The sequence below is a fragment of the Solenopsis invicta genome, chromosome 5, assembly GCF_016802725.1.
Source record: "Solenopsis invicta isolate M01_SB chromosome 5, UNIL_Sinv_3.0, whole genome shotgun sequence".
Lineage (NCBI taxonomy): Eukaryota > Metazoa > Arthropoda > Insecta > Hymenoptera > Formicidae > Solenopsis > Solenopsis invicta.
Window position 1 is genome coordinate 2,211,219 of NC_052668.1, and position 27,861 is coordinate 2,239,079.

At 33.4% G+C, this 27,861-nt stretch overlaps 2 protein-coding genes across 5 annotated transcripts in view; one reads left to right on the forward strand and one right to left on the reverse strand.

Annotated features, from left to right (window-relative positions):
- The window catches only part of LOC105204961 (kinesin-like protein KIF21A), a 65,371-nt gene extending 63,048 nt beyond the window's left edge, over window positions 1–2,323 (forward strand). The window contains exon 17 of one of the 3 annotated variants that reach the window (XM_039449946.1): window positions 1,579–1,727. In XM_039449946.1, the coding sequence (XP_039305880.1) occupies window positions 1,579–1,657 (79 nt within the window). In that variant the 3' untranslated portion in view covers window positions 1,658–1,727. Of the gene's footprint in view, window positions 1–722 lie in introns of all 3 variants that reach the window. The other 2 variants (XM_026139694.2, XM_026139693.2) reach the window with 2 other exon arrangements.
- On the reverse strand, window positions 2,028–27,798 carry LOC105204959 (bifunctional arginine demethylase and lysyl-hydroxylase PSR). Of its 2 annotated transcripts, XM_039449948.1 has the most exons (7): window positions 27,576–27,788; window positions 27,361–27,413; window positions 26,939–27,144; window positions 23,157–23,439; window positions 15,930–16,285; window positions 2,348–2,580; window positions 2,028–2,203 (listed from the first exon to the last, which is right to left on the reverse strand). In XM_039449948.1, exons 3-7 carry the CDS (start codon window positions 27,035–27,037, stop codon window positions 2,176–2,178), a joined length of 999 nt encoding a protein of 332 aa, XP_039305882.1. In that variant the 5' UTR covers window positions 27,038–27,144; window positions 27,361–27,413; window positions 27,576–27,788; the 3' UTR covers window positions 2,028–2,175. The 2 variants fall into 2 exon arrangements, with proteins under 2 accessions (XP_039305882.1, XP_039305881.1); XM_039449947.1 differs by lacking the exon at window positions 27,361–27,413 and having other exon boundaries at window positions 27,576–27,798.
- Between the last annotated feature and the right edge of the window lie 63 nt (window positions 27,799–27,861).

Here is a 27,861-nt window from a genome sequence, read left to right on the forward strand (position 1 = left end):
ATCTGCTTGTTAAGACCTTTAATCTACGTATTATAAAGCTTTTGTCTACTCGCCGCGGCCGTACTGAAGTCGTGACTTCATAAATGAGAAATCACACATAAAGGTTTCCGATGTGGCATTTATAAATAAAGAGAATTTGGACAAAACAGGACAATGAAATCACTTTAAAACACTTGTAAAAATGGACCTTGATTATCCTTTTTCTGCCTAACAATCAGTAAATATTCATAAAAAGTATTTAAACTAAAGCCTATTCAGACAGGAAAACACACGGATAGCTATTAGAAAACAGTGAATAATATGTAAAACTCAAAGAAACTTACGGTCCATTTTTCTGAATTTAGTAAAAACGCGACAAATCACATTTTCACAATGAAACACATAATAACAAAATGACATGCACAAAATTTTATCATCAATCTTTCACGTTTTACGCCTATTAGTTCTAATTTTGTTCGCAACGGTGTGTCGCTAAGTCAACGTTCTCAGCAAGATCCTTAATCCTTGATTTATTGAGTCAAAGTGAGCGCATTGTTTATGATGCCAATTGGTATCACTCTTTCAAATTCGATTTCGAACATGTTATTATCAAAGATTTGATTCGATTTCACAAATGCTGGATTTACAACTCTACTTATTAGCATGTATCAGATGTATATTTTAATTCAACAGTTCGCGACATGATATTTCGAGTAAAGTAACGCCTCGGATATTGATTTCAGCTCTGGAGAAGTGAAGCTGTGGCGTATACCCGATTCCTCATTATCTATGTCTATCTCTACAGTTTCCCTTTAATTTTATTTGCTTTTTGCTTATGCGTTTATTGTGTTTGCGTTTATCTCATATTTTTGTGATAATATGCATGTTTATAGTTCACATATTTAAAATATTTTACACATAACGTAGCAGTGAGGCTATATTCTTTGCTGCGCTTGTGTAACATTCATCGAATGTTATCATACATTTTATGCAACACTATATCCTACATTACTAATGCTCTTAAGGGGAACAAAATTAATTAGAAAATTATCAACATATCAAATATAATTTTTTTTTTAATAAGTTAAATATCCTGCAATTTATTCTTGTGTATACTCTAAACATGTAAGTTTTCAATTTTGTAAAGTCAATTTGGTGAATTTTGTACTCTGTAATATCAATAATTTCATTAAATTAAGATCCCCTTAAAATCAAATAAAAATTACATACGATTAAATTTTGTTAACGTAAATATGATGTATATTTATTTTGCATTATTTTTGCAAATTACGCCATATAATTTGAAATGCTACTACAAAATCCTTTTTCAAAATTGAACAAATGTTTAAAAGAATTAAATTTAAGTGCACGAAATAATTTGCCTAATTATGGGCATCCTTTTACTATAGAAGATATGAAATGAATATAATCTAGTCTCTTGCAAATCAATAAATCAAAAGATGAATGATTCCATCAGTTTTATAACAATTGTAATAAGTTTTTTAGTATAATATGTATGGATGTTTAATTCATTATTATTTGCTTCTATGATGTTTACTTCACTTTGGTGCTTTGCATGGTCATCTTGTCGATACGAAGCGATGGAACTGTGAAATTGTGGAACTACTGCAAACGAGACGCAAGGACCTTCCACAGGAGCAACTCACTTAAAAGTTAACACACGAGTGTCGCGCATATACTATGTATTGTATTTAATTTGCAATTATACAGTTTTAATTTAATTTAAATGATAATGCACTTGATTTATTATAGTTTGTACTTTTTTTATACATTGTTATTATATTGATCTTTTAAATATTGTTGATAATACTCTTTCTGAACGTTTTTATATTTTTTAACTCTACGTAATTTTAATAAATATTAGATGTGATAAACAATTTGTAAGACAATATGTTGCTTAATTAACAAGATAATAAATTGTAAAATTATTAAAAAAGGTCTATCTAAAATAGGAATAATGTGCATTATCATAAGATGCTTATATAAATACAGGGCTTAGATAAAATATTTAATAGAAAAAGAAAAGCTATGTGTTATCTGATATTTATTTTGTTATGAACATAAAGATATGATCATAATTATAATAATTATAATATTTATTCTTAATACAAACAATAATTGTTGGTTAATACTGTACAGTCTGAGGTCTCTGTAGGTTCCAAATACTGGATATTGTCAGAGTTGGCTATTAGTCAATTTTCTTCTGAAAATTTAAAAACGGTATATCTTAATTATATTCATAATTGTCATGAGAAATAAATTAATTGTATAAAAAAAGAGAAAAAAGGAATAGTACATGGTAATTATAGAATTTTAGTATATATCTTTGGGATATCTTTTTTATTACCTCTTTTTCTTTTTGTGTGCGGTAAGTGATTCTTGACCGCTATCATCCTCGCTATCCTCAGATTGACTACTACTGGTACTACTCGAAGAACTGCTCGAGGAACCGCTTGAGGAATCACTGGCAACACCGGTATCTTCTTTCACATCTATAGTATCTGCCAAGTTTGCCAATTCAGGTTCTTTATCGTTGAGTACTTTTAACCATTTTCGCGATAACTTTGGTCTTCCTCGTACCTATTTGTAATAAATTTATATTACTCAGGATATTTATCCAAATTTTGTAAAAGAATTCCTTGAAAATTCTTGGATTTTCCAAAAATTTTATTCAAAATTTTACATGAAATTAGAGAATCTTTTAATACAGTTTTGAAATAAATTAATTTTACCTCTTATACTTATTTTTTAATCAAATAATCACAGAGAAAAACTATTTAAGTTTTGAATATTAAATTTGAGAAACTATTAAAAAGAAATAACATAAATTTGATATATAACAATCTGTCTGCGACATATGGATCTAATTCACTGAAAGTACACAATGCGAAAAATGATTAAACACACGTTAATTTAGAATGATATATATCATTTTTTATCGTCATTTATTTTTTTTACAAACGAATTATAAAATATATCGATGTGTAAATCGTATTATTTAGTAGTAATCAATTATTAGATTAACAAAAAAAATTTATCAAAACAATTTTGTCAGAAAGAGATAGAATTTAAAAAATCTTGCACTAATCTCATGAAAAGTTACTTCGGTCAAATTAGTTAAAAAACTGATATTTTGTAGATTACGAGGTATTAATCAAGTCTACTTAAGCAAAAGCATCAAATAGGAATTGTTTTTGCTGTAGCAATTTGAAAATTAGTATTTTAAATCTAGTCAGACTATAAAAAAGTTCAAAACACAATAATAGTTCATGTTTGAGTTTGAATTATATAATTAAAGTTCTCATTTCTGTTTCTATGAGCGGAGATGCCGTAATGCCAAATCCGAAATGTAAATTTTTCATGTAAGATATATTGCTTTCAGAATTTGTTGTACATTTTACATTTACAACGCTTATAAACTGGTTTTATCGATAAGTGTTCTGTCGAAAAATATGTCCTCTTGGTGTCACGATAGGTTATTACGAAGGCAAATCAATAAGTATTCGTGTTTGAAGATAGGCTGTGTTGCTGATCAAGCATTACCATCGTGTACTACCATTTTTCATACAAAGTTTCAGAGTGATTCATGTGATAGTTTTGATTTGACAGTAATTCATAGTGAACGTGTTTGGTGTTTTTCGATAGAATGGAAAAAAGAGCAATATCGAAGTTTGAATGGAAAAACGTGTGAAGAAGTACGAACGAAGTTTTTATTTCTTCGCACGCTATTCCATCCAAATTTCGATATTGCTCTTTTTCCATTGTATCGAAAAAACATCAAACACGCTCACTACGAATTCTTATCAAATCAAAACTACCGCATAAATCACTGTAAAATTTTATATGGTGTCGTTTGAAAGATGGTAGTACACGATGGTAATGCCAACTTGCATCAGTAACACCATCTAACTTAAAACATGGATACTTATTGATTTGCTCTCAAAAATTACATTCGCGAACTGGTAGTAAGAAAGGCGAATGTAAACATAAGAGGTCATGTTGAGAAAGTAATTGTCAAATTTTATGCTAATTATTATACATCTATTAGTATTGTTAGGCTAACATATTGATAAATGCATTAAGGTGTAGATTGCCTTGAACTCTTGTAAAAGAGATCGGAATCTCTTTTAATTAGCTAATCTTACAAAAAACATATTTGTGAATTACCGATGATTAATTTTCTATTACAATTACCTACTCAACAATATAATAAATGTTACAATATATGTTTATAGTTAGATTGTTCAGTAGAATGTGTTTGATACATTCCTGATTTTATTATTTACAGCAAAATAAAAAACAAATAATAAGAAAAAAAAATTGTTGCGTTGATTTGATACTTTAATATTGTAATTTATATTGTTCTGTTTAGCATTGTTTACAATCATGCTAGTTTGTAATTATGTCTTATATCATAAAAAAATATAGTATACATACTATTTATAAGATGCTTAACGTTACAAAATGCATGATATTCAAATAAAATTACCTTCTTAAAAAAGATAAAAAGACATTAATACTTCTTAATGAAAAAATTGTACCCAAGTAGCAATATCTTTAATTCTCCTTAAGGCTCCTGATTCCTCAGCCGAGAACTCCGCGTTGACGGTAGTGACATTCCGTCGCGGACAAAATTAGAACTAATACATGTGAAACGTGACAGATTGACGATGAACTGTTATCGTGCATGTCATTTTGTTATTATGTGTTTCATTGAGAAAATATGACTTGTCTCATATTTACCAAATTCGTAAAAATAGACCGCGAGTAAAGTTTCTTTGAATTTTATACGTAAAAGTACATTTTTCACTTCTTTCAATAACTATCCGTGTGTTTTCCAGTCTGAATAGACGTCACTTTACATGCTTTTTACGACTATTTACTGACTACTAGGCGAAAAAAAGATAGTCGTGACCGATATTTAGAAGTGTTTTAAAGTCATCTGATTAGTCTGTTTTATCCAAATTGGGCATTATTTAGAAATGGCACGTCGGACAAAATTACGTGCCGTGTGTTTTCCTGTTTCAATAGCTTCACTTTACATGCTTTTTACAACTATTTACTGACTGTTAGGCGGAAAAGGATAATCGTGACCGATATTTAGAAGTGTTTTAAAATCATCTACTTAGTCTGTTTTATCCAAATTGGCTTTATTTATAAATGGCATGTCGGACAAAATTACGTGTCATTTCACGCAATTTCTCACTTCTGACGTCACGACTTCAATATAGCTGCGGCGAGTACTCAGGAGCCTTAAAAATAATATCACAAATTGTGTAATCTAACTCAATATGTATTTTACACAAAAATGTATAAAATTTAAAAATTGCGTTAATTAACAAAAGAATATATACATTAGGTGACAAGATGTCAGTAACTTGGAGGCCAATTAGGGTTCGGAGAGATCACTATTTGTGTTTTCTATCTTTATCATTCATTAGATGTAAACAAGGATAGAATTATGTAAATAGCGCTAATAACGTCTTTCTAAACACATTCTTAATCCAAAGTCGATTTTTTTAAATGTGGAGCTTCGTTTTTCATCGCGGATTCGTATTTGGCACAATTTTGTCCTTCCCCTTTCCAGCCACGGGACTCGTTTGAACATAATCGGTCATTACTTGACTGTTCCAATAAGTCTCCATTTCTTATTGGGGTTTCAAGCTTCACATTTTTCATTTCAGTAGTTCTTTTCAGAGGTTGATTACATTACATAACATATACCTATCGATATATTAATATATATATCAGCCTAATGTCAAGTTCTTGACGTAAGCAATAAATATTAGTTTTAGTCACTTTCAATCTAACTCGCATCATTTTGTACAATATTTTACTCTTTCTCGGCTTGAAAAAATTTAAATTAATTACTTTTGATAATTTGAATGCCACAAATACCTTCATTTATGTAACCCTATCTTGTACGTGATCTGAATTCCATTTTATCATTCAAAAAGTAGTTTATGCTCTTGCTTTTACATTATTTGGAACATACGTAACTTTTTCTTTATACTTACAAAATATTCAATTATTTTCCATTGTAATGTTGATATCTTGTCGAACAAAAAAAATATCTCTTTTAATGATGCGAGGAGGGAGTAATTGACAAAGAATCTACAAGTAAAATAGTTTGTCAATGAAACATTTCGTGATAAAAATAGATTGTCCAAAATCTACTGTCGAGTGAACGATAAAGCGCTTTGAAGAAATTAAAAGCGTAAAAAATCGCACACTTTCAGAAAAACCAACATCAATGACTAATACAGAAGAAGCATTGGATGTTGCACAATCCTTTATTGAAAGTCCAAACCTTTTTATCCGTAAAACAACTTAGCAACGTGATATCAAATATGCATAAAATTTTGAAATAAATTAAATTTGATCCATACAAAATTTATCTTACAAAAATTGAACGATAATTTTGATCATTGTACTAAATTTTACGAGTTCATGATGCAACGAAATAATGCACATTCTATTCAATAAAGTTTTTTCGGATGAAGCAACTTTTAAATAGAATGTTTATGTTAACAGACACAAACATAGATTTTGGTCTATTACTAATTCTCACTGGATGCTAAAGACATACACAATATCCAGAAAAATTAAATGTTTGGGCAGATGGTTTAAATAATGATACGCACGTACATACATATTCATATGTATATATACATATACAAGGCGTCTTACAACCACCAAGCAAGATTTTTACAGCGTATTCGGGAGATAAAGGTATAATAAAAATATGCTGAGAAATCACGTACTTCCGGCAATAATTATGATTGTAGATAAGAATTTTGAACGGACATAATTCCAGAAGGACGATGCAGGCCTGCATTTTAGTTGAAACGTTCATAATTATTTTAGTAGGTTTTTCTAATCAATGAAGGTAGAAGAGGAATGATCGAGTGACTACTTCGATTGCCAGATTTATCGCTGCTTTTGATTATTTTTTGATATCTAAAATAAAAAGTATATAAAATCGCTGTTTAATTCTTAAACAAACGGAGTTTACTCCTAATAATTATACGAGAAATGCCGTGTCATTTCTTTATAATCAAATAGCATGTTATCAAATGGTGAACGGTGAACAATTTAAATAATTATTATGATAGGTCAATTGTCACGTTCAAAGAGCAATTTTTATTTTTATCTTTATGGCTACCACGATCCTGCTTTTATTAGCTGGTTTATTCGGCGATTTTATCTTCATTAGTTGGATATAAAAGAATAATAAAGGACAAAAAAAAATAGAAGTGCTTAGCTTTTGTAGAATATTTCCAGTATTTTTATACTGCGAGGATTTATGACGTCAAAGTCAGAAAAAATAGAAGTAGGATAATATTTACACGCAACTATTTTATTACGTATCCTTATGTTATACCAGTATTGCATTATAATTTCAGTTCCTTACTATTAATATTAACGAAATCATAGCGAGTTGAAATGAAGTACATCAAAATAAAAGTGTTTAGCCTTTGGATTGTTCAGCTTGATATCTGTACATCTTATTCGTTTGAGATATAAGACAATTTTAGCATATGTATGCTAAAAGTATGGAATTGATGCTGCAGTATAAATGCTCTGTGATTAAGAGATAGCACTTCTACCTGTATTCAGCACACAAAGTGCACTTTATTACTAAATAAACTATTAATCTTTTCAATACTGTATTATTTCGTATATATATTTATCGTTCTTATTCCCCAATAAACTTTGTTTATAAGTTATTTCGTCTTTTACGTCTTATGTATTATTTGTAAATTATCTAAGTGTCATATTCTATATACAGTCATGTATTCCATTCCTATGGGGTATATAACCAAAATGAGTTTCTTAAACTTTTTTAAGAGAATAAATATTTCATATTTCTAACCTTTTTTATAATAAGGGATATATTGGGTGTACAACTTAATTCGGTCCGTTTTCAAAAGATGGCTCTAGGTGCTATAAATGGTTGACGGCAACAGCTGATTTTTGCTGTACCGTGAAGTGTCACCATCTGTCAACCAAATATTGTTTACAAGCCTTTGAGTTTCGCACAACAAGTTTAATTTTTACTGTGTCGAAAATGTCGAGTTTCGTTCCAAGTAAGTACCATTTGCGGGAAGTTTTAATTTTCTGTTTCAGTTGGAAGAAAAGCGCATCGAATGCTTGTGGAAGTGTATGGTGAATCTGCACCATCGGATAAATCTTGCAGAGAATGGTTTCGACGATTTAAAAGTGGTGATTTTATGAGAACATCAACACCGAAGCTGAATATCCATGGTGCCAAGGTAATGTTCTGTATTTGGTGGGATCAGAACAGTGTGATACACTATGAGTTGCTAAAACCTGATCAAACCATCATGAGAGACTTCTACAGGCAACAGTTGGTCCGTTTAAAGCGAGTTATAGCCGAAAAACGTCCAGAATATGCGACTAGACACGAGTCTATAATCTTTCACCATGGCAACGCTCGGCCTCATGTTGCTGTTCCGGTTAAAAACTATTTAGAAAATAACGGATGGGAAGTTCTGGCTCATCCACCTTATAGCCCAGACCTTGCCCCTTCCGACTACCATTTGTTTCGATCGATGCAGAACGATTTGACTGGAATACGTTTCACTTCAGAACAGGGTTTCAAAAATTGGCTCAATTCATTCTTGGCTTCAAAAGATGAACGCTTCTTCCGTGACGGAATCCATAAATTGCCAAAAAGATGAGAAAAGTACTGGCTCGCGATGAACAATACTTTGAATAAGGTATTAATTCATTTTATCGTTCAAATAAATGCGTTTTTCAAGCAAAAAAAAAACGAACCAAATTAGGCTGTACACCCAATAGTACGAAGTTTTTTTTAGTATAGTTTATTTTCCTTAACCCCTAAATGAGCGGGCTGCGGCACTGAGTGCCACAAAATTTGTACTTCTGACAAATCATTGGTAATACATTTCTTCTACTATGGACAGGGACCCAAACCGAAATAAAATAAGATTTCTGTTCCCTTTCTTTTTTTTTACCAAGAACGGCGAACCCATAATCGTTTGGATTTTGGGTTTTTTATGGTTACGGTTCCGGTATATAATTATCTACTGTAAAATTTATAATATATAATAATAATAATAATGCAAGTATAAGTTACATATTATAAAAAATTCGTGTTGATTGTACAAAAAATTTATAAATCAATAGAATAGGAGGTTCGGGATCTTTCTTTCTTTTTTCTTAATAATTTTCTATAAAACAGCAATAATCTTACGTAATCATAATAAAAATAAAAAAATAAAGTGTTAAAACTATTTATTAGGTTCTTCAGAAAGTAATTTCGTTTTTTTTTATGAAAATAAAAGACGATTTTCTTATAGTGAATAAATATTTTATTGAATTATATATTATCCATTCTGTTCCCATACCTTTTGCCACTTTTCTGGCAGTAGCATGATTCAACGCTCATCAAATTTTTGTTCTTTGCTGGCAAAAAACTGATCCAGATGATTTTTGACTTAATTTGAAGTAAAGGTTTTACCGTCTAAAAAATTTTGTAGAGGCCGAAACAAATAATAATCAGAAAATCTGGAGAATATGGTGGATGTGGCAATATAGCCCATCCAAGCTGTAAAAGTTTTTGAAAGCTTTTGACGAGTTACCAAACTTGTATGAGGTCTCATATTATCTTGGTGGGACACTACACCTTTTCTATTGATCAATTCTGGCTTTTTCTGTTTAAGTGAATCATTCAATTTGTTCAGTTGATGACAGTACACTTCAGAATTGGTCATTGTGTTGTCCAGCAGAAGCAAAAAAAAAACAAAAAAAAATTCCTTGAAAACCCACCAAACAGATAGCATCACCTTTTTTTGATGAATATCGGCTTTTGAAGTGATTTGAACCAGTTCATCTTTTTTACTACATGATCTCTTGCGCTTAACATTGTTATAGACAACCCATTTCTCGTCCTCAGTGATGATGCGCTTCAAAAACGGATCATTTTCTGAGAAGCAAACCACAGACGTCAACGCGACGGCACAGATTTCTTTCCGTAAGAACATGAGAAACCTATATGTCGAGCTTTGAGATTAAACCTAGGCGTTTCAAATGATCATGAACAGTCGAATTCGATAAACCTAAGCGATCTCAGAAGTTGTTATTCGCCAGTTTGCATCAATTAATGCCTTTATTGTATCTTCATCAGCTTCAGCTAGCCTTCCAGAACGTGATGCATTTTCAACATCAAAATTGTCAGATAGAAATTTTGCGAACTAGTTTTGGCACTGGCATTCTGTCAATACATCTTCTCCATACACATCGGATAATTTTTTTCTTGCTTGAACAGCATTTTTACCCTTTCCATAGTAAAAAAAGTAAAATATGCCAAAAATGCTGCTTTTTACTTTCTATATTTGATAAGACACCAAACAAAAACTACTGCGTAGAATCAACCAAACTTTTTCACAAGCAAGCCTTGTTACATCAGCTGTCAAAATATATGATTATGTGGCTTAAGTGTGAAGTTGCCCTCTGTTGGGAAAAAACGAAATTACTTTCTAAACAACTCAATAGAATTTGAACTCTCGTGCCCGAGTCCTAGATGGCTCTAAGACGCGGATGCCATTTCTATACTATTGTGCTTGACCCTTTTTTTATATATGTATCTCTCTGCTCATTTTGTCAGCAGAACACCGACCCGTGTAAGTAGCGGCTGCGTAGAAGCAACGGACATGTTACACGTTTATAATTAAACCCAATTTATAAATAAATATCCTGATAATCTTAACAGGTTATGGGCCTAGGACGCATGAGTGCGTAATATTTTGTGAACAATTGGCGTTTTACGTTGTATTTCGGATAAAGTAAATATTTTTCCTGCGTACGCGTCATGTGAACCACGTGGTCAAACTCAAGATGGCTAGTAAAGAGATTTGGTTACGTAACATCGTGAAGTTCATGGTATGAATTTTCAACCATGAAAATTCCAAATGAAAACATTGTTCGATTACAATGATTTATCGGCTATCGTCGAGGGAAGTGAGATGCTTCCTGAAGAAGCTACAGACGTGAATGCGGCGGCAAGAAATGCGGAGCGGATGGCCTGGAAGAGGTACGCAAAAGCGCGCTTCCTCATAATTATGGCGTGTGATAAGATACAATATCTTACAATGTGTACTGCCTATGATATATGGAAAAAATTATCGACGATCCACGAACAGCGATCATCAACGAATAAGGTGTCGTTATTAGAGGATTTCCATAGGTACGCAATGGAGCCGGGCTGCACTATGGCGCAACACGTGGCGCGTGTGCAAAATCGTGCCTTCCGGCTACGTGATATCGAGAAGATCGACGACGACACGATCATGGGCAAAATTACGTCAACACTGCTGTCAAAATATGCTTTTAAGATTACATGGGCCAATGTTCCAAAAAGTGCGCAGACCATCTCAAATTTGCTTAATAAATTGTTACAAGAAAAGAATATACTCAAGGAGGAACAAATCAGTGAAGGGCTCGTGGCTATGGTGGTCAATCCAGCGAAAGGCACGAAAGGCAACGCGGAAAATAGAGGCGGGAATAAGGGTAAGCAACACAAGAAATCCGAAAAGAAAGAAAATGCTAGATGTTTCCGATGCTCTGAAAAAGGATATTTTGCATGGGAATGTCCGACAAAATCTAAGAAGCCTGCTGAAAATAGTGGTGCCTCTAGTAGTGCGTCGAGTGGCTCTGTTGCAGCGTGCGCGTTTCCGGCCATATTTGATCATGAGAATGTGGCGTCGGAAGACACGTGGTTTTTGTATAGTGCATTACTGCATTCCACGTTTCGTCGAGAGTGGATTAGAGACTATAAATAGAGCACTTGAGAACACAACAGGGAGCAACGACGAAATTTGTTCTGTTAAGAAATATGTCTACGTCGAAATAATGAAATGCGTTGATGGAAAATACGAAAAGGCTCGCATCGATAATGTGTTTTTTGTGCCAATTTTACGTAGGAACCTTTTGTCTGCGTGACTCTTAACGGACAAAAACATACACATGACTCTCACAAAAAAAAAAGACAGAACTAATGCACAATGGTGTTAAGATAGCTGAGGGGATGAAAGCGTCGAATAATAGGTTGTGTATTACTTAGCATTTAAAACTATACCTTGCAGCGAGGCGAATGCTGCGGAGTGTGACTCAGATTTAAAGACATTACACGAGACTCGGGCATGTAAACATTGGGACTATTGATAAAATCTATCAAAAATCCTATAGGCGGAAACTACGGCTTATGCAGTATACATCCTCAATCGTATTGTTAATCGAAAAGATAGAGATGTATCACCTTACGAGATGTGGACTGGGAAGACACCAAATTTATCGAAATTGAAAATGTTCGATTCCGATGCGTATATACATGTTCCAGGTCTATTTTGTAAGAAGTTTGACACGAAAGCTCAAAAGGGAATCTTTATAGGTTTTCAAGGCGATTCGGAAAACGCAAGAGTGTATCTACCAATGACGAGAACTACTTAGTTTCAACGTGACGATACATGAGAAAGTGTTCCAATAAGCGACAAAGAGGCGGAAATACAAGTGAAAATTCCGATTAAAGAGGATGTTGGTCCTGTGATGGAACAAGAAGGTGGAGTAACTATACTAAAAGAGCTCATGATGGTCAAAGACAAACAGGCTAAAAAGGCGCATGAACCTTTGATTATGCACCTTTTTAACCTGTTTGTCACAATCCTGTCTACGTGAGAACCAAATTACGGGAGGGGGGAGGAGGGCAGTGATTTGGTCCTCACATAGCCAGAATTGTGAAAACAGCGAAAGATATCGTGTGATAGCAGAAATTGCTGACCAATATCGAGTATGCATCGGGGAGCATAGAATGCCAGTCGACCTGCGGACAAACAATCAGAGTGCTGAGACTTGCAAAGAATCCTGAGTTCCATAAGAGAACAAAGCACGTCAGATATTGTTTCATACGCGACATGTGTGAAAAGAATATTGTAAACGTAACATACGTTAAAAGCGAGGACCAGGTAGCTGATATTCTGGCAAAACCTTTGGCGCGTGTTAGATTTGTATACGGGCGAGACAGAATAAATGTGAGAGTCAAATTCTGGAGTTTTGAAACTATTTAGAATTTGAATTCTCCTTCCTTCCTTCCTTTAGGGGCCAATTTCTGCTATCAACGATAGCTAAAGTACCATATCTTTCATAACAGTCGCCCAAAACCCTGGCCCAGGTTTTGGTATGTACTTCCACTTTATTTTTTTTTTTAAGTTTAGCGTTGAGATCTGATATATTTACAAATTTCTTAACAATCCTCAATCCTTCTCTCTTTTTCTTTCTTTTCCCTGTTTAAGCGTCCGACTGGGATGTCCGTCCCACAGAATCTGAGAAATCAAAAAGCCTCCAAGGAGCACTTGGCAATAATTAGTATATAATAAATTAATTAACTTAACCATGTGTACACTTCTTATTTTATAACGTTTACCAATGATTCTTATTCATTTATAATTTAAACAGTCTATCCATTTCGGAAACAAATTTCTTGAGCAAACAATTTTACATTTTTTATCCTTCAGGATATTAAACACATTCAATTCATAAGGATTCTTGTAGCCCTATTTTTCTTAGTTTAGTCATAAATACTTTTATGCTAGTTTCTAACAATAGACATGCCCAGAAGATATGATTAACATCCTGACATTCAAAACCACAGCTACATTTGGTTGATTTTATTTGCCCTATTTTGGATTTTTTTTGCGTTAGTAAAAGCGTAACCTGACACAATTCTTAAGCAAATTCCCTTTAACCATTTTTCTGTAATTTTCAACAAAACTTTGAAAGTGATCTCACTGAAGTTATCATAATATAATTCGGTGTGCGGGTTTATCTTTTTGAAATGGGTAGAGTCCATGAGCACATATTCCGATCTTAAACACTCAATGCACTTCTTGTACAGACTGTAGCATTAATGCCTGGGTCACTGATTTTAGGGACCACGTTTTTTTCTTGGTTATTTTTACGTTTATGACCGAATGCCTTGTATATGTTCTGTGCGCAGCATTCGGTCTTGAACGTAAAAATAACCAAAGAAACGTGGTCCCTAAAATCGGTGACCCAGGCATTAATGCTACGGTCTGTACAACTTTGCTTCCGCCGTTTTCCAATAGATGGCTTTAGCAATATGTGGTGGAAATAAACAAATGTAAACGTCATACAATAAGCTTGAGTAATTGTCAACATAACCCCATCGAAACATTAGTCGAGTTGTCCGCATCGTAAAGTTATTCTCGATTGAAAATATCAGTTTACGAGTCAAATTCTCGTCATTTGTGGGAGGTTTTAATTTTCTACTTACATATGAAGAAATCTGCGGCTGAGACTCATCAAATGCTCTCAAATACTTATGGAGAGACCGCTGAAGATTAGTGAAGAATTGGTGGAAGAACGTGTCGTGAGTAATTTCAACGCTTCAAGAACGCTGATTTTGACATCGAAGATCGTCATGGCGGTGGAAGAGAGAAGGTTTTCAAAGAAGAAGTGCAGAATTGGAGGCATTACTTCATGAAGACTCGTGTCAAACGCAAGAAAAATTGGCAGGATTATTGGGAGTGACTCAACAAGCCATTTCAAAACGCCTGAAAGTCATGTAAATGATTCAAAAACAAGGAAATTGGGTGGAGGTGCGCACGATTGGACACCACCACTTATTGCGACCGATGTTTAGAGTTTTTTCACTGGTCAAACACTGTGAGTGGTGGTGTCCAATCGTGCTGTGTCCAAAACGGTGCCCAATTGGGTGTCGTACGTCTTGAAGCCGAGAGATGTTGAACGGTGTTTATTTGCTTATAAACAGCTGCTTGAAAAGCAAAAACGGAAGGGATTTCTACATCGCATTGTCACGGGGGACAAAAAATGAGTTCATTACAATAACCCCAAGCGCAGAAAATCATGGACTTTCCGGCTATGCTTCCACGTCGACGGCCAAACCGAATATTCACAGTTCAAAGGTCATGCTCTGTATTTGGTGGGACAAGCTCGGCGTAGTGTATTATAAGCTGCTAAAACCGTCTAAAACAATCACAGGTAATCTGTATCGAAAACAATTAATGCGCTTAAGCCGAGCATTGAAAGATAAACGGCCACAATATAACGAGAGACATAATAAAGTGATTTTCCAGCATGACAATGTTTGTCATGCTGCATATCGTAAAGTCAGTCAAAACATACTTAGAAACGTTGAAATAGAAAGTCCTACCCCACCCGCCGTATTTTCCAGACATTGTTCCCGCTGAATGTCACTTGTTTTGATCAATAGCACACGACTGACCAGCATTTTCGTTCTTATGAAGAAGTTAAAAATTGAATCAATACGTGGATCGCCTCAAAAAATGAGCAATTTTTTCGACGCGGGCTTCGTACGCCCGAAAGATGGAAGAAAGTACTGGTTAGCGACAATATTTTGAATCGTAAATGTATAACCGGTTTTCTACAATAAAGCCTCAAATGTTGAAAAAAAAAACGGCGGAAGCAAAGTTGTACATCTAATAAATAAAAATACTTTCCAGTTCAATTAAATAAAAACAAATAGTGCTAAAGGAAAAATTGCCCATTTTTTATGGTTTTATCTAAGGAGTTATTTGATCAACATCTTGTAATCTACAAAATATCACAGTTTCAATCAATTTGACTGAAGTCACTTTTCTCATAAGATTAGTATGGAATCCGTTAAAATCAAAAAATTTCTGAGTACCAATTCCATTAAAAAAATAATTTTCACAACATACAAATAATTGTCCTTGAAAATTCCAGGTTCTCAGTAGTAAAGAGCTTATTATTACATATTATAGTTTGCGAGTGTTTATTTATTATGTGCATCCAAATGCTCACGCAACTAATTTTACGTTGATAATATTTCAAATTTTTTAATGTTCTGCATCTCGAATTCTTACCGTTTTATGCCAAACCACTGGAAAGTTGGTGCGGGAACAGAAATTCTGTGTGACCGCTATAGTTTGGTCCAAATTTAATACGATGTGCCACCAACCACCAGGAATGAAAACAGTTTCGCCAGGAGTTTGCATAATCTCTATCGGGCGACAATCTTTTGGCCAAGTAGGTAGCTTTGTGCGTGGATATACAATGGAAAACCATGTAATAGCTTCGTCCCTCTGCTTACCACCTTCGATTGCGGTTACCTTCAGAAGTTCACGAGGCGTATGCGTAGGAAACAGACACCAGCGTTTATGACCGGAGATTAAAGCATTCCATGCACTGGTACCCAGTGGATCTATATGTATCCCTGTACCTATTACAATTTTTTTCATTAAAATGTATATTTTTATAATTATTAATCGCTAATACACACAAAACAAATTCGTTGACGTATGATAAATATGTGTTGTCTTTAAGAATCAAAAGAAATAGAAATAAATTATGATCTTACAATAAGGCGATACTAGAGTGATTCTAACTCATTCGACGCTGGTAAGGTTTTTTTTTTGACGGAGAGTCTATCGACACGTGATCGCACGCGAGACAAAGAAATGAGAGGAATAGCGCTAAGGCCAGGCGAGCAGACTAGCGCTCTTTGTGAAGCACATTCATGAATATATTATGTCTTGTCTTTGATTTTAGTGCCATCTAATGCAAGATCTCTCAACTACCATGACAGCTGTTACTCAACTATTACTCTTCAAACAGTTCAAACCAATTCCAAATGCCAATTTATACATGAAATTTTAATAACAACGTTTTTTTTATACTAAAGCTTCTAGGCTCATTCTGAAAGCACGTTGTTCTTTGTTGTAATTCCGAGAGTGCACCATGCTTATTTTATATGTACAAAGTCTCATATATTTCGATGCGCAGCAACTGTTGAGTAACAAAATTAGATATTTATAATTTTTTTTCAATTTTTCATATCTAACTGTACCCTGCACCCTTCGTTATTGTCTACATTTTAATTCTGCAAAAGGATTTTTCCATACGTATTTTCAATAAAAAGATCTGTTGAAAATAAAAATATTCATGTATACGACTCCAGCATCATCTTAATATTACAGCAATGACAGATGGCAAAATATGTCATTACATCAATCTGTCATCTCAAGCCTGTTTTATTTGTGAGGCACACCTAAAATACTGAACCGATTAGATATACTTGTAACGATGCACCCCCCCCCCCGCATCGTTCCCTATAGGACCAATGAACCGCCCTCTGTCCGGCCGAACACCCGCCGGACAGACAAACAAGCGTTACGCGCCGATAAACGTTTTTTTACATAACGCGTTCAACGTGCGAACGCGCTATTATCGCGCCAACTCCGTGCGCACGCGCCGTAAGCCACGCTCGCCTGGCATTGAAGCGATTGCGAGCAAATGTGCGAGCAAGAAGACAATACCTGCTGCCGACTCAATCTCGGAAGCAGGGATGCTGTAGTCCAAGGAGGTTCAAACTCCACCCAAACATACCCGAGATCGGGGTTTGTAAGGAAGCGATCCTTGAAGGTTTAAAAGATTATAATGTATCACTTTAATATCTGATTGAAAGAACAAAGCTTAAGAGAATGGATTACTACAATAACAATAAGAATAGTAACGAAGGCTACCCAAATTGGAACTAATTATTTAAAAAAAAGAATTTTTACACAGAATTTTTCATAGAAGTGGAATGTTATATGTTAGCAACGTAACATTAATTATAATAAGATATAAAGAACAAGATGTAGTTTCTGCCGAGATGAGTTCCCGGGAGTACTTATTGTTCCCAGATCTGTGGAGAGGGGAGGTTCGAGGATTCGGGAAAGCGAAATCCGCCCACTTTTATATTTTCGCTGGGACCTCTGGCCAGAATCCAAATTCCGCGAAAGCTAACTATTGGTACTGAAACTTCTTAGAAGTCTGAAATCCAGGGCCACAAATAAGAAGAAGAAGAAGAAAGCAATCTCGCAAAGAGATCGACTCTCTTCCCGATCCAGTTAACGGAACCGGACCAAGAAAAAGCGGTAGAGCGAGCTCTACCATTGTCGAGTGATCTCGACAGGTCCGATTCTTCCTGAGCCAGACAACGTGGTGGAGGAAACTTTGCCACGATCGAGAAATCTCAATCAGCGCTCCGTTCCTTCCCTGTGCTGGCAAAACCACGGGGTAGAGGGAACTGCGCCTCGGTCAAGGAATCTCGACACATCGTTTCCGTACAAGCGGTCCCCGACGACGGTTGTCACCCAGGGGATAGAGATATTTTTGCCTCTACCGAGAGATCTCGAGATAGCTGCCGTCGGCCCAAAAGATTTACCGAATACAGGATTTCCCTACTAAGGAAATTCCCGCAGAATCCACCTGCCGCGACTTCGCGTTACGAACCGGCCGGTTCCGCGAAATACGTCGTCGGGCCGTCTGCACGGCGCAACGTCCCGACCCGCACGCACCGTGGTCTACCCCACGAATCTCGCATCAGCAAGGTAAACACGACGCAAGAATAATAAGAAAGCATGCGACAAAAACAGAGATACCGCACCATTAGCGCGTATACAGAGTTATTCAAAATACCATATTGGTCCCGAAGCTGACATATTTGTAATCAAATTTTGAGACGATTTTTCCTTTTGCAAAAATTTGTCTGGAGCTTAGTTTTCAAGTTACAAGAAAAATTAGTTAGCGTATGACGGGTCAGATACAAGTAGTAGACAGGGGCAGCGCGACTCATTGTTACACGCGGATGAGGCGCCTCCTGCGCTCAAATGACTAACAAAAATACACGGACAGCACATTCCTATTTAAACTTTCTCTCTCTCTCTCTCTCTTTCTCTCTCTCTCTCTCTGTCACTTTAATTATGCAACATTTAACTTGTCAAATTTCGGGATGACCGTAAAATCTTCAAGTAAGTTTACATTATTATAATGAATGTACGCCCGCAAATAATAAAACTTAATGCAAATGAGACTACTTAAACATCATTTGCAAGTTAAAAGTATTTAAAAGTAATTATTATTTATTCAAAATATTCAAGAAATAATCTTATCAAAATCAATTTCTTCTAAATATTTTTTCATTTCTTATTTTTTATTATTTGCAAAAACTGTGAAAATATTCCTCAAAATAAAATACTTGGTTACCCTGAAAAGGACAGATTCTCCGTTGCTGCAAGGAGATTTCAAGAATTATACCCTTGAAGTTTTTTTCATAATAAATGTCCAAAATAATTATCTTGATAAAGTCACTTATGGATCATACAATTTTTCACAAATAATGATAAACATGCATTTGCAACATTTTTCTAATAAATTATATTAATGTAAATCGTATTAATCAATGTTTTCATTTTGAATTGCCGCGTTTTGATTTATGGCTTTAACCAATCGTTCGACACTCTTATAACGACATTACCAATAATCATCCAGTCGATTACTTGATATTGTCAAGTAAACACGTGTTGTATGATCGTAACGTAAACACGTGTTTCTTCGAGTAATTTTAACACATCAAATGATTGTAGTGATCAGAGTAGTGATTAATAGTAATTAATAAAGTCGATCGATCGGTTTGTCGCGTAGTTCCGCGTTTATCGATCAAGTGCAGAATAAATAGTGTAAATGTGGTGAAATGTGAAACAACTTCGAGGGATAGATCTCGATAAAGGACAAATTTAAATTGAACTGTCGCATCGTGGAAACAATAAGCTGATCGCCGTGTGCGTGAGTAAACGTGCTTAAACTTGTTCGAAAAGCCCCCCCCCCCCTTTCTTCCCAATTTGTGCGTTTTAAAAGTGCTACTTTTAACTTGCTAATGATATCTAAGTAATCTAATTTGCATTAAATTTTATTATTTGCGGGCGTATGTACATTCATTATAATAATGTAAACATGAAGATTTCACGGTCATCCCGATATTTGACGGTCGGATGACAAAGATCGAAATTTGACAAGTTAAATGTAGCATAATTAAAGTGAGTGAGAGAGAGAGAGAGAGAGAGAGAGAGAGAGAGCGAGAGAGAGAGAGAGAAAGTAAGTTTAAATAGGAATGTGCTGTCGGTGTACATTTGTCAGTCAGTTGAGCGCAGGAGACGCTTCACGAAAACACCCGCGTGTAACAGTAATTTACGCGCCGCCCCTGTCTACCATTTGTATCCGACCCATCATACGCTAACTAATTCTTCTTGTAACTTCTTCTTGTAACTTGAAAACTAAGCTCCGGGCAAATTTTTGCAAAAGAAAAAATCGTCTCAGAATTTAATTACAAATATGCCAGCTTCGAGACCAATATGTTATTTTAAATCACCCTGTAAATCGAGCGCATTGTATATAGCCAAACTTGTAAATAGCTTGGATAAAAACACTAGTTAGAATTGTAAGCTTTTATTAACGTTCAAATAAAACCTTTTGTTTTTGCATATTATCTCAGAATTAATCATTCCGTGTCCTAATTTCGAGCCTTGGCAATACCACGAGCAATTCCTGCTTGGATAACACTGGGTGTTACATATTGATTCGAAAGATAGTTGATATCGATATTTTGATACGAATTATTAATATTGCACACATGAAACCATTTTTTCCAATTTCTGCTTTATGACTTTCATCGACTAGAAGTTGCAGAATAGCAAATTAAAGGAAATGAGAAAAATGAAATATCTTGACGCAAAGTAAAAATTCAGAAAAAGTTTCAAATAGAATTAGGATTTATTGTAGATCAACTGGTAAAAATAAGATCATAAATAATTTTTTGAAAATAAGGATGTTATAGCAATTATTACAGGGATTAATAACGAATTAATTTTTAGTTGCGGAGTAATTCTAAAAACATCTTGTAGATTTAAAATGAATTCAGGTGCTTTTGAAAAATATGCACTGCCCAACTATTACATACATATATATATATATATATATATATATATATATATATATATATATATATATACAGGGTGGGGGAAAAGCCGGAACAGCAAAATACTTCAAAAACTAAGCATTTTATAAAAAAGTGTTTCAGATAAAAGTTATAGGGTTTCAAGAGATCTATTTACTAATATTATCAGTTTGACCTTGGATGGCGTCGCCAAAGTCAGATCAAAATCAAATTAAATTTTTTAAAATAAACATCCTATTTTTGATTCCAAAAAATAGCTGGTGTCAAGACCTTTCCAAAACTCTAAAAGAAAGTTTATTTTCGTTGAGTACTTTCCGAGTTGTGAGGCTTGAAAGTTATAGTACAGTATAGCTTTCAACCCTCATAACTCGGAAAGTACTTAACAAAAATAAAGTTATTTATTATGTTTTGGAAAGCTCTCGAAATCAATAACAGAAAAATGCAATAAAAAATATAAAAGTTGGAGAAGTACCGATACCCCTTAACTCAAAGAAAAAAATTGTAGAGACCTCGGCGACATCGCGTTGTTCTCGTCTCGAAAAACCGTTTCAAACGAACCCTCACACGACCCCACATTGCATTTAAGATTTTTTCGCCCCTCCCCCCCTTCCCTCGACCACCAGGAATGGCAAAATGGATGTTTTTGGTGTTATGTGTAGATTGTGTAATACCATTGTAATCCTATAAATTTCAATCAGAAGTTATTTTTCATTAAATACTTTTATGAGTTATGACGCTTAAAATTTACAATACACTGTAGCTTTCAAGCCTCACAATTCAGAAAGTACTCAACAAAAATAAACTTTGTTGTAGAGTTATGGAAAAATCTTGACACCAGCTCTCAGAGATTTTGGAATCAAAAATAGGGTCCCATTTAAATCCCATTTAAAAAAGTTAATGTAATTCTGATCTGACCTTGGCGACGCCATCCAAGGTCAAACTGATAATATTAGTAAATGGATCTTTTAAAACCTTACAACTTTTATCCAAAACACTTTTTTCTAAAATGCTTAGTTTTCAAGATATTTTGCTGTTCCAGTACTTTTCCCCAACCCTGTATATATGTGTGTGTGTGTGTGTGTGTGTGTGTGTGTGTGTGTGTGTGTGTGTATACGCACGCACGCACGCACATATATATAGATATACAGGGTGTTTCAAAAACACTTAACAATAAATACGCTACAAGATTCTTTACATAAAAACAAGACAAAAATCCTAATACGAAAATGTCAAGGCTATAATACTTTTCAAATAAGAAATATTTACAGTAGACAAATCATATAGTCTAAAGATCGCGCGCTCAGTGACGGTACAATAATAGTGGATGCTCTTGCACTTTTGTAAACTTATTATTACATTGAACTAATTACGATGATATTGAAATGCTTTATTGATTGAATCATATTCAAATATAAATTAGTATATGCATTACACATGTTATGATCATAAATATTGCAGGATACTAAAAATAATTATAATAAATTGTCAAAATTCATGAGATGTCAATGATTCATAAGACAGCCAACTTCAGAGAAGAGATACATGTATGTCATACAATTACTTAATGAAAAATGTGTTGATAAAAACGCAAAATTCTTTGACACATAATTACATTTCCATTTATTTACTATTTTGCAATATTCGCAATAATTTTCGACTAAATATTAAAGTGATATAAAAAAAATGCACAGAGAAAGAGCTTTCGCCCACCCGAGCCATACGGCCCAGCGCGTCAGTATTGTCGGCCCGACGCTTGGCGATAAATGAGTAAAGCGCGGCAAACGAAAGAATGCCGGGCCATTATTGTCAACAACTAAGTTATCCTACAATTCAGGCGGACGAGCACTTTCTCTCCGCGTAAAGTTATTTGCGTACCACTTTAATATTTAATATTTAATAATTCGAAAATTATTATGAATATCGCAAAATAGTATAAGACATTTTCGTTTATCTCGATCCCTTCTCACAAGTAACCACGCGAGTGATTTAAGACATCTTTTATATGTATATATACATATATATAATTAATATGCAAATTTATTACTGAGATAATGCTATAGTATACCGTACAAATAGAAATTAATTCTATGTTGTTTATTATTTTTTTTAAATCCGTTTGTGTTTGTTTTAGACTCTGTCAGAATGAATTAATCCTTTAAGGTTTGATAAATGGAAATATATTCATAAAATATTTGATTTATTTATTTACTTATACGTATACATGCATATTTTCTATTAGTAATTTTATTTTTATTATATTAAAAATGTAGAAACAAATGTGCACATAAAAGCATATTAAGCCTAATATATTTACCAGATCTTGCAGGACCCATAACAAACCAACGATACGGTGGTCTTCGATGTTCACCGGCATGATGAAAAAGATCATCCCGAAAGTATTTAGGAATTACATAATCTTCTAACAACTTTTTTCGTCTTGGATGCTCACCAAATGAGCTATCAAAAATGTACAAAGGAGAATCGTCTTCATTGTTAAACATGTATCGAACATAATATTTCATCTTCATTTTTACACTATATCCTTCATTATCTTCTCCACATTTAAACTTTTGATTCCGATACTTCTTTGCTAACCTCTGAAATTTAAAAAAATCGATAATCGTTAGAATTTATTTCTACAACTTCGAAATTAGACGCGTCTTTTCTTTTGATCAAATACATTAATAACAACAAATAAAAATAACGAATACCGCATTACCGGTCGAAAGCAGTTCTTGGTGCTCTTAATTTTTTTTAGATGAATTTGTAAAGATATTTATAAGATTTCTCTAAATTGCGCGCCGCAATTTTTACTGAATTTAAAACACAGCTTTAAAGAGGAACCCGTGCAAACTTAAATCGCAAAACTAAATTATTAATCAATTTAATTATTTTTTCGATGCTTGTACGTATCTCTATTATCCCCTCTAAATCCGCAGAACTGTAAAGAAATTATTGCGAAAAATATTACCTTCGACCAGAGTTTGAATCTGGATCCTCAACTATCCAGGAAGGGTGTCTTAACCAGTTCGGCTACTGAAGCATTTGGTAATATTTATCGCAATAACCGACAATGTTACATGAGCGTCATTCACAGCCAACAATACAAATAATCATGTTAAGACCAGGAAGCGTAATTTTTCAGGTTTCGAAGGGTTCTTCTTTAAAACTATGTTTTAAGTCTGGCAAAAAGTGCGGCGCGCAGTTTAGGAGAATCTTGTAAATGTTTACAAATTAACTTAAAAAAAATTATAAAGTACTAAGAACTGCTTTCGATAATGCCGGTAAAGCCGTATTTTACTTTATTATTACACTTTTCATATAATTAGTTATTTGTATTGTATATTAATAAGTCAGAATTCGTTTAAATTTAAATTCTTTAACATTAAAAAAAAATATTTTTTTTTACCTAAATAATCAATCATGTGATTTAAAGATGTATGACATTCATTTTTATAAATGTATTAAGTATATATATATATATATATATATATACACGCACACGCACACGCACACGCACACGCGCGCGCGCGCGCGCGTGTGCGTGTGTGTATATATGTATATGTATATAGAAGTTGTGTTTAAAACATTTTATTTTTAAATAATTATATTACTAAAATTTAAAATGTTATTACATTGTATTATATTGTTATAATGGATACTCTTTGACAAATGTGGTGAGTTACCTCAGTATTAATAACATTTTTTATATACAGTGTGTAACAAAACTGATGATGATAAATATTTTAATGATAGATTCTGATAGATTTTAAAATTCTGACATTAAAATGTCGAGGCTATAATAATTTTCAAATAGGAAGAGTTTAAAGATTACAAATGTCAGGGCTAAAATTTCAGGGATAGCAATGTGCTTCTCTAACTCAAATGCCTTTATTAATAACAAAATTATTGTAAAAATACGCAATGATAATTTTATTAGTAAACTAATTCTATTTATATAAATTATAATAAATTACTATAATAAATTTAATATAATATTACATAAATAATATTTGCTCATAATAGTTTAATAATTATGTCAATATTGATGTGTCAAACATCAAAATTATCGAAATGTCAATCATTATTCTTTATTTGATTCATATGATAAGTCTTTAAGTAAGATCGGCTTATAAAAACATTTTGTTACATTACTAGAGATTGAATATTAATGTAGGTAGAATATGCACATATCGATTATATTAAACTGCAAAAATAGGCATTTTTCTGCAGATATAATGAGACTAATTATGAGTATTTTTTATAGACTTTTGTCACAATTTTGAGAAAAATAAAATCAAAGAGGTAAAAAACGACGATTTTGAGGATTTTCATAATGTTACAGTACCCGCAACAAAATTTTTTCCTAAATTTCGTTAACGCTACATAAGAGTATAAATTTTTAACTTTAAAATGTAATACTGCGACGATTTTGTGTTCTAAATCTATTCTATTTTCGATTTTTTTTCTTTGTAGACATATTCCTTTATGTGGCTTGTCAAAAGATGTAATAGCCAAATTTGAGCAACGTTAGATTTGTGTTCAGCAAAAAAGCCTATAAAAATCTCAATTAGTCTCGTTATATCCGCAGAAAAAAATGTTTATTTTTGTAGGTTGATGTAATCGCACATTCTACCTACATTAATATTCAATCTTCAGTAAATCATAATAAAAAAATAGTTTATAAGTCAATTTTACATAAAGACTTATCATATAAATCAAATAAATAATAATAATTAATATTTTTACAATTTTAATATTTGGCACATCAATATCGACATTTTAAACTATGATGTGCAAATATTATGTATCTTATATGAAATTTATTATAGATAAACAAAATTAGTTTCTTAATAAAACTTATTGCGTATTCTTACAATAATTTCAGTATTATTAAAGGTATTCAGAAGAACACATTGCTATTCCTGAGCGCACAAAATGTACTATCATTAGTCATTTTTAAACTCTTTCCATTTGAAAATTATTATAGCCTCAACATTTTGGTATTTTGGTATTATGGAATTTTTATTCTAAAATCTTCCAAAGAATCTGTTATCAAAATATTTATCATCAGTTTTGTTACACCCTATAAAACAATAACTAAATTTTTGTTGATTATCACTTGATTGTTAAACCATGTGTCAATTGGATGAATATCAGAGATACTCAAACTACTCTTCACTATAGAGAATTAAAATACCCATATTTTGTTGTACTTGACATGTTCAGGATAATCCAAAATAATGTAAAAATGTTCAAAATCATTTTGAATTTAAAATAAAGATGGTGGCAATTTTAAACAAGAAACTTAGGTACTGAGTACTGTGTGAACACTTTCACTAGCTCTTCAATTTTATAAACTTTGTATTTTAGTAATCTTTTTTATAGTTGTTAGAACGTGATTATTTTGCTATCCTCATTTACGTTGATTTATTCGTTTTTGAATGGCGCACGTGTTATATGCCAGAGCTCATAGGAGATACTCAATGCGCAGCAGCGGTGCTAGTAACCGGGGAAGAACGTGTGTGTGTGCCACTGTCTAGTTTTTAGTAATCTTGTTATTTGTATCACACATGAACGTCAAGAGCTCACAGTTTTGGAATAAAGACGCACTAATCTCAATAGTTTTGCAATCTCATTTTGGCTGTCAACTTACCTATTTTATAATTAGCTTACCTATGAGGCTATGTACGAATTACTGCCTATTGACAGTTTTAGAGTCTAATTTCTCAGATGCTCTTTTTGAGTTATGTCATAAAAACATTACAAAATGCAAAATGCAGTATTATAAAAGCTGCTATACGATAGATGACATACTCTCTAGTTCGTAATGCTTATGTTTTGTTTTTAACTTTTGTTTAAGAAATATTACCCAAAAACAAATAGATTTAAAATAAATATTCTGATTAATGTAACAGCAAATTTAATTAGACTAGTATACACTTGTGCACATTAAAGCTGCACACTAATCTAAGTATAAAAATGACATCTTAACTTTGTTTTTTGTATGATACAACAATTTTAATGTGCATTAGTAGGCACTAGTGTATCCAATCAAATTTGCTATAATATTAGAACAATGATACAAAGACCAACCTCTATAGTCCATTTGTGTTGGGCTCTCCAACCATTTTGAACACCTCGTATTATCACAGGCTTGTAAGGTTTTTCATATTTCTTGACAAATTCCTCCATAGTCACATTGGATTCATCGATTCGTTCGGCGTTATCTTCAAATTCCCAAAACTTTTGAAAATTTTTACAGTAGCCATGCTGAGTCCATGCCGTTTTATCCGTGAGCTCTAAAAGTACACATCATGCAAAATTACAAGGTGACACCAAAAGTTGACCTTAGAAGTTTCCATCATTAAATTTTAGTTCGCGATGGACATTTAAATTGCTTTATAAAATTGCTTATAAAATTATAACATAAATACAACGTAAATAGCTGACTCAAATTGAATTAATAGATGCCTAAAGGTAGATAAGTAGATTAAATTATCGAGAAATCGCATTACATCATTCAAGGTTTCAGGGGGAAAACGGTACTCGACAATTCTCTCTCGCTCTTCTTCGAAGCGATCATGCGAAGCCGACGAATACGATTTTTGATAATACGCCAAGCCAACGTACAACGGATACATGAAACGGAAAATGGAAAGAGAAACGATATATCGGTGTGAAACTCGCCATTGTAACGTAGGTTATAAATCGCAAGTTCCATTTTCTTTACCTGGTCGAGCCTTCTTTTTCACCTCCTTGATTCTCTTTCTTGCTCGATGATCCAATCGCCATTCTTCCGTCATGATTAAGTTAATATTATCTATTTAATCTAACTGCAAAGAAAATATATTTACAGACCGCGACAAAATACAAAATTTAAAAATGTTGCGAAACGTTGGACTGTGGACGAATCCACGACGTTGCAAAAGTGGATATTTATAGCATTTTTCACTAGGAGAATTGATGCGCACTCATAGCGTTTTCGACTGCTGGGCTGCGTTCGAAAATTGCGAGTA